The sequence below is a fragment of the Peromyscus eremicus genome, chromosome 4 (assembly GCF_949786415.1).
Source record: "Peromyscus eremicus chromosome 4, PerEre_H2_v1, whole genome shotgun sequence".
Taxonomy (NCBI): Eukaryota; Metazoa; Chordata; class Mammalia; order Rodentia; family Cricetidae; genus Peromyscus; species Peromyscus eremicus.
In genome coordinates this window covers 132,177,719-132,185,987 of record NC_081419.1, presented here as the reverse complement: position 1 = coordinate 132,185,987, position 8,269 = coordinate 132,177,719, and the positions used below count along the sequence as shown (strand labels likewise).

Genomic DNA, 8,269 nt, shown 5'->3' with positions numbered 1-8,269 from the left:
TTTTTTTTTGGGGGGGGGAGATACCACCCAGCTCCCAAATAAATCACACATGGAGACTTATTCTTAATTATGAATGCTCGGGCCTTAGCTTGGCTTATTTCTTGCCAGCTTTTCTTAAATTAACCCATCTGTCTTTTGCTGGTGGGCTCTTACTTTTCTCTATTTCTATACATCTTTCTTTCTTACTTGTTGCTGGTTGTGTAGCTGGGTGACTGGCCCCCTAAAAGAGCAATAAAAAAGCTAACAACACTTTGGCATACCAATGTGAGGTTCTCAAATTTCCATAAGGCCTAAGAAAGCTTGAAAAGAAAAAAAAAAAAAAAGGAGGATACAGCTCCTTTGAGAGTTTCTGCCTGCTGGTGAGCCCTTGATCAGTCAGTAGGTTAAGTAGGAACAAAACACTAAGTAAAAATTTTGGATTTACTAAGAAAGGATAGATTATGGAGTATTTTCTTTAAATTTACCAGACACAAATGAATTGGAATTCAGCACATTGTGAATTTAATCTTTACTTGATAGTTGTTTTTATTGTATACAGTCTTACTATGTTAAAGTTAAAACCTTTCATTTTTGTTTAAAAAAAAAAGGAGGAAATGTTGGTGAATATTATTTTAAGGTGTGTTGCTTTTGTTTATGGTACCCACTCCCTCACTGATGGTTGCATTTGTTTCTCTGCAAAGCTGTGTTGCTGTACTTGTCTAAAACACCTGGTGGTCTAATAAAGAACTAAATGGCCAATTTCAAGGCAGGAGAAAGAATAGGCGTGACTGGCAGGCAGAGAGAATATATAGAAGGAGAAACCTGGCAGAAAGAGGAGCACTCCAGGGGCAAGCCACCCAGCTACACAGCAAGCCACAGAGTAAGAGTGAGATTTTACAGAAGTAAGAGAACAGGAAAAACCCAGAGGCAAAAGACAGACAGGACAATTTAAGTTAAGGAAAGCTGGCAAGAAACAAGCCAAGCTAAGGCCGGGCATTTATAAGTAAGAGTAAGCCTCCCTGTGATTTATTTGAGATCTGGGTGGTGGGCCCCCCAAAAGAGAAAAAACAAACAACAACAAATATACATGTACAAAAATGTCATAACAAACCCATTATTTTATATGCTAACTAAAAATAATAAAAAAGAAGAAATGCCTGTTGCCCTTCGTTTCTGTCCTTCATGACCTTTTCCTGTGTCCTTTCTCTCCTATTTCACTGAGAAAATATTTTTACAGGACATAAAGTCATAAAAGAACGTCCACAGGTGGTCATCATGTTTCTCTCCTGTTTGCATGGGTATGCTATGCCAGACTCTGACCAACCTTTCTGCCTGGGCAATAACTTTCAACCCTTCTACCACTGCCCTGTAGATCTCCAGCAATTCCTTCCTCTCTCCCACACCATCGTTTTTCCTGCTAAAATACTGCTTATTTTGAGACAAGGTTTCATATGGTGATATTTTATTTTGTACTAAAATATTATTTGTATGTTAATAAATAAAGTTGCCCAGGGGTCAGAGCTATTAGCAAGTGGTGGTGGCGCACGTCTTTAATCCCAGCACTTGGTAGGCAGAGCTAGGTAAGTCTCTGTGTGTTCAGGGATACAGCCAGCATTGGAGACACACACCTTTAATCTCAATACCAACCATAGAAGATCTGGAGGTCTGTACAGAAAGGCAGTGACGAGGCAGTCATGTGGTTGGGTTTACAACCAATGAGAAGGCAGAACCGAAAGTCTTTATAAAGACTTTAACACAGGAAGTAGCTCTCTTTTGGAGAGGTAGGACCACCTCAGGAGGAAGGGTAAGGTTTTAGCCTTTAGCTCTGACCTCTTGGCTTTCTTCTTTGCATTGGTTCTGTTTCTTATTTAATAAGACGGTTGGTTACATCTACAGTTTCACTTTGTTGCCCAGGCAGTCCTTGAATTCTTTTGTTGTTGTTGTTTTTGTTTTTGTTTTTGAAGACAGGGTTTCTCTGTAAAACAGTCAGTTTTCTCAGTTCTTTCCTCAACTCTCTCTAAGCAGATTCATGCCACAATTGCTGTACCCAAACCCCTGACAGGGGTCAACAAGAGTATCACTGTGCCAAATCCAGCCGACAACTTTGTGCAAATAAGAAAGCATTGGTACCGCTACAAAGCACTATAAAATGTGATCTTTGTTTATCTTTTGATTCAAGGCTTCATGTAGCCTAGACTGGCCTCAAATTCACCTTGGAGCAGAGGAGGACCTTGCCTTTCTAATCCACTGCCTATACCTCAGTAAACTTAAAACAAATGAATGCTGTTGTTAATATCTCTCTCTCTCTCTCTCTCTCTCTCTCTCTCTCTCTCTCTCTCTCTCTCTCTCTCTCTCTCTCTCTCCATCCTTTCCCAGCCCCAACCTACTCAAGAAAGTTATTCAAGCCCAAGTGTGGGGCCTTCAGTGTGTCCCTACTCTGGCATCCAATGTCCAAAGGCTACAAGAGAGCAACCTTCACGACATCAGCTCTTGCATGTAATAAGGACAGGGGCCATGGCCTGGGGCTGTACAACCACACAGTGTATCTTTGCCTCTATTTCCTGGGTTAAAAGTGAGAAGAATCAGAGTTTACCTGCGGTCCTGTTGAATGAGGTAGAGCTTCATCATTGTTCTCCACTATAAGCTAAATGAGAAAGCCCAGAGGGAAGCATGGAAAAGTCCAGGACAAGCCAGTGTGTCCCGAGTACGGAACAGAGGACGGGGGCACCCTGGTAACATATAAATTTGTCACCAATCAAACTGTAAAATATATGCTGCTGTAGGGCATCATGTAATTTCAAAGAGGATGTTTGGCAGAATAAAGCCCAATGCTAACCACCTGGAATTCATAAGTTCTCACCATCTCCCAATTGAGAAAGCCCTTCAGCTCCACCTATGAATCCCCAAAGCTCTTCCTGTCCTGGGGACCTCCCGGGAGAGCCTTCTGGGTGCAGGAAGGTCTGGGAGCCCCCCTGGCCCCATCTCTTGTAGAACTCAAGTCATCCCTAGACAAGTGAGCGCACAGCAATAACCACAGTCAGACCAACAGGTGTTATTAAAAGGAATTTAATAATCTTAATTAAAAATCCATAACAGCGAATTCCGTCACAGGCCTTGGCAGCTGGAAGTAACTCCAGGGGCACAAGCCCCTTGGGGATATGGTCAGATCCCATCTTGGAGGCATGGAGCTACTTTAATACAATATCAAAGATCCATGAGAATTTTTTTTAAAAAAAGTTTTAAATATATTAGACTCTTTTGATTGCCATTTTTACACAAAGCTGCTGATACAGTATACAGAGTTTTAACTTTTTTCACATAAAATACATTTTTTTTTTCTTAAGTGTTCTCTGTACATCAGTGGCTTCTGGTCTGGTGAGTTATTGCGGAGGGCTGGGTGTCTGCAGACTTTTCCTGGGTGCGCAGAGCCAGGCCCCGCACAGTGGCACGTTAAAGGGCCCGCAAGAAGCAGGCCCTCTGGCCAACAAGGGACTCCTGCGGAGGAGAGGCCTGGGGCTCTCTAGGAAAGTGGTGGGTCACTTCAGTGGAGCTGTCCCCTGGCCATGTGACCCTTGGCTTTTCTGTGCCCTGGGGAAGGGGAGGGTGTCACCAGGCTACAACTAGCGAGCGTTCAGACAGTCCTTCTGGCATCATGTAAGGGTGGCCCCTCTGGAAAGCATCCTGGTACTCTGCTTTGGGAGAGCAGGTAGGAGAGAAGCTCAGGGTCAAAGGGTATCAGACACTAAGAGCCAAAACTCTCACACTGTTACAAAGCTAGAGTGTGCCAGGCCAACCAGGGAGCATATTTTATTTTTATTTATTTATTTGGTTTTTTTGAAGACAGGGTTTCTCTGTATAGCCCTGACTGGCCTTGAACTCAGGAATACACTGCCTGCCTCTGCCTCCCCAGTGCTGGGATTAAAGGCGTGTGCCACTATGTCCGGCTGGGTGCCACACTCTGGCAACCTTTCCAAACATCTAAAAGTTCATCAAACAGTGCAGAGAAGCTTCGTTAATGCTGAATATTTGATAAAGAATTATATCCCCAAAGTCTTCGGTAGACCTGGGCTTAAGATTCATTCCAATTCCCTGAGCTACTGGCCAGAAGTTCACAATCTGGTGATAGCTACCAGTTTCTAGTTAGTTAGGGAGCATAAGGTGTGTGCAAGGACCACAGCTCATAGGGACCTGCAGGGCACCTGGTTTGGAAATAGATGTCTTCAGTTTGCCAAGAACGGCTATGAAGACACAGGTTCCTGGTAAGAGTGGGGCATCTGGTCAACTTTGCCAAGCTTTCCCTAGCCCCTGGATCCCCTCCTCCCAGGGAGAGAGGTTGACACACAGGGAAAGGTTTGCTGTGAATAGGAAGGAGTAGTTGTTCTCACTCCCAATATCCACTGGGGGGAAGGAGAGAAGACTGTATGATTCATGCACAAAGATGAGCTAGAGATGACTGTAAATGCTAGGGATGCTTTTGAGAGCAAATTGCTAACTTCTAATTCTTCCAGACACTGACCTCAGACTGCTGTTGTATTGCTTTCCAGGGCTGCTGGCCTGAAGGTTACCTCTGAAGGCTTCTAGATGGACTGGTGTGGTGTCTGCCTGGGACCCAAGATCTACCATCTGCACTTAGTGGCAAATGTTACCTCAGTGTGGTCAGAAAGCTGCATCCCAACTAAAGAGATTCACACTAAGAACTGCAGGAGCTGCAAAGCACAGGGGTACTGGTCTGGGATGCAGGCACTCTGATCAGAAGAATGGATGAGTCTGGGGATGCCCACAGTCCTCAAGGGATCCAAGTCCTTGCTGCCTGGCTGGTCCATCATCTGCAGAAACGAACACCACGCCTGGTGTGTCTCAGCACCTCAACAGGTCACATGAGTGAATTAGTGGGTGGCCCTGGCTCATGCACTGGAGGTTATTCCTCATTGTGGCTCTCATTATTCCAAAGAGTCACAGGGAAAGGCCCTGGGGACTTGAAGCCCAAACAGGAAACATTTGTTGATCCCTGGTGGAGAGCATGGACAACAGCCCATGAGTCCACACTGTTTGAGGCTAGCTCCCATAGAAGGGGCAGCTAAGTTTCCCATCCCTCAGGTAGCCAGGGATGGCCCAGGAGGCAGGAAGAAGTGCTGGGGGTGGAGGAGGAACGACCTGAATGGCTCAGAGAGGGCAATAAATGCCTTCACTCTCTGGCTCCTGAGCAAAGATCTCAGAAACCCTGGGCAGCTGACTCCTAAGAGTATGTGGCTGGCTGCCTGGGCACTGCCCACCTTGTGGCTAAAGTCAGCTCCAGAGACATTTCAGTGTCTGTCCGAGCTAAATACTGGTTTCAAGCCACAGGTGTGTGTTTTGATCATCTCCCCTTTCATTCATGGGCTGTAGAACCTAGCTAAGGCCCCAGGGATTCAAGAAACTGACTTTGGTCTCCCATGCTGCCCCACCATGCCGAGTTGCATTTGCCCTAGAGTTGGAGAGGGGGTGACCCAGTGTTGTGCACCTCCTTCTGCATCCAGCAGCCTCCAGGGCATCTGGCCCACACTCCTGATCCTGATAAAGCATCACCCCAACCTACAGGTCCTGATTCATCTCCAGTCTACTGAGGTCCCAAGGCCACAGGGGAGACAGAGACCAACTAATGACAACGCTCACTACTAAGGTTGTGGCACAGGGGGCCATAACTGTGTGGGTATCTGTCCCTTACATCCGAATCTAGACTTAGGGACCCTCTCAGGGCTCTAAGAGGTAGTTTATGGACAAATAAAAGGGGCACAGAGCAAGGAACAAGCTTGCAGCTTGCCAGTTACACCAGAAGATTCTGGTGGAGCCAGTGTGTCGCACCCAAGGTATGGAGCACAATTTCAACGGGAGAGTGTGGTAGCGAAGTGGTGTGGGCTTCCTTCTCCAGGATCAGGAAGACAAGGGCAGCAAAGCAGTACAGCTGGGATGAAAGCCAACTCCAGCCATGCCACCCTCTCCTGAATGCAGCACAGGATAGTGGCCATGGGCACCGTAGTTTGCAGCTTTGGGCATTACGACTCCAGTGAAAACGGTCTGGGAGCTTTGAGACCTCCTGGAGGGAGCTAACAAGTGACCTTTGGCAAACACGTCTTACATAGCATTACAGAAAAGGCAAAGCTTGGAAGGCCACGGGCCTGAGCATTCACTCTGCACACTCGACTGTGTATGGTGGGAGGGTGGCGTGCAGGCAAGCCTCAACTGCTCAGTGTGATGGCTCAGACTGAGAAGGGCTGGCTGAGGTGGGCTGGACCAAAACAGCCTGAAAACCACAGCAGCTAGGGTGCTGTGTTAGATCAGCGTTAACCAGGATGTCCTCAGCAACACACTCCCCCTTTCCCTGGGAGGCACCCCCCACGGAAGCTCCCAATGAAATTCATTTTTCAAACACCAGACAATAAAACCCAATCGTGACACCATCTTGGGAAAAGGCAAATTCAGTTACCTCCCACCTGGAATTTTACAGCCTCAAGGAATGCTTTAACCAAATGCAATTTAGAAAATACCAATGTGCTGCACCCTACCCAACTCCTGTGCTTCCGTACAAGACCCAAACAAGATTTGGTTTCTCCTAAGAGTGGATGACCTGGTTTTCAAGCTTGGCCTTCGAACAGTCACACACCTGCCTACTGACATGTGCACGAGAGAGGCTCTCAGCAAGGCTGTTGGGAGCAGGCCTGGACCCATTGATCTGATCCACATTGAATCCTGGCTCCCATGAACACAGAAGACTTCCTGTCCCTGCTAGCTGTGGGTGGTGGCCTAGCCTAGTATGACTCAAAGCAGAATTGTGGGTCTCAGCTGAGCAAGTATGCCCCCCATGGAAGCCGATTGGCATGCCAAGACTGTCTTGGACTCACTCTTCTGGGAATAACCCACAAATTCTCAGCCCCACCAAGAGCTCAGGTATAACATTCCCACATACTAAAGTGTGTGTGTGTGTGTGTGTGTGTGTGTGTGTGTGTGTGTGTGTGTGTGTGTAAGGGGGGTGGGTGTTAGTCCTGGTCCCGAGAAGCCTTTACAAAGTACAGAGCCGAGATTCACAAGCCCACCCTCCCTGAATCAGACTGCAGAGTGAGTTGGGGCCGCTATGCTTCAGATGCAGGCGTTGAGGCAAGAAAGCAGCACGGAGGGAAGTAGGGACGCTATGGGCAGCTGGGCATGAGGTAAGGTCAGCATTCCTCTGGAAAGCAGCCCCCACCTCGGCCTGACTGCCACCTGACACCTCCCCAGCCAGGGCTGGCTTGGATTCCAGGGACACCGCTCCCGAGGCAGTACTCTCCTCCAGCTCACAGACACTAGGAGATCCGGCAGCAGCCATGGACTTTCTCCTCCATCTCCTCCATGGGGGCCTTGAACTTCAAGAGCGGGGGATCTCCGCTGGTAACCGTGTAATACACTGAGGTCCCGTTGCTGCTGTAGGGGGAAGTTCTGCCTCCGATCAAGGGGGCCTTGCCTTCGCTGCTGCTCTCCCCTGACCTGGCCACACTACTGCCCAGGTGGGTGCTTAAGAACGGATGACTGAGCAGCTTGGCTGCAGCCCGCTGCCTCTTCAGCTCCAGGAGCGTTTGGGGGCTCTGCTCCTTGAAGCCGCTCCAGGGTGGGGGGACATCAGCCACACTGGGGTTGCCATAGGCCATGCTGTAGTCAGGCATCTCGTGCATCTTCCATATGTCCCCATTGGCCAGTGCGTACTGGTAGGTGCTGACAGGAGCCCGGAGGCCATTCTCCACAGGCCCATCCAGTTCCCCCCGTGAGATCTTGGTAGAGAATTCTGAGAGCAGCACTGGCTTCTCCAGCCTGGGGTTCTGGAGGGAAGGAGAACAGCATCAGTACCACCTCGAAGCTAGAGGGCCTGTACCCACCAGCCACCTGCACCTCTGCTGAGGGACTTGAGTGCTGGAACCCATCCTCCATCTGTTTCTCTACCTCCACGTAGCTTCCGGGCATTTGGGCCTGTGTTCTGATAGGGCAGACCAAAGCCCACCCCAATCCCAGGGCTGAAGCTAATGAACATATTTTATTGCGAGTGTCCTGGAATGAGTTAATAGAAATGGAATCAGTGAGACTCAACATTGAGACTTTTGCTAGAACAACTGGAAAGATGTTTCTGTAAGAACCACAGTTGGTAAAGATGCTGTAAGCTGTGGGCTGTAAGCACAGGGTCAAAGGTGTTTTCTCTGCTTGTAAGAGAAGCTGACACCAAGGAACATTGGTCACAGGGAGCCTGACCTCGTGGTGTATTCTGAATCCCTAGTTCCTGCTGGGCCCA

The 8,269-nt window shown here is 48.2% G+C and overlaps 1 protein-coding gene across 1 annotated transcript in view; it reads right to left on the bottom strand.

Annotated features, from left to right (window-relative positions):
* Window positions 1-3,029: 3,029 nt before the first annotated feature.
* The window catches only part of Ppp1r16b (protein phosphatase 1 regulatory subunit 16B), a 98,953-nt gene continuing 93,713 nt past the window's right edge, over window positions 3,030-8,269 (bottom strand). Inside the window, exon 11 of the mRNA XM_059261830.1 lies at window positions 3,030-7,805. Within this exon, the coding sequence (XP_059117813.1) occupies window positions 7,296-7,805 (510 nt within the window). The 3' untranslated portion in view covers window positions 3,030-7,295. The remainder of the gene's footprint in view (window positions 7,806-8,269) is intronic.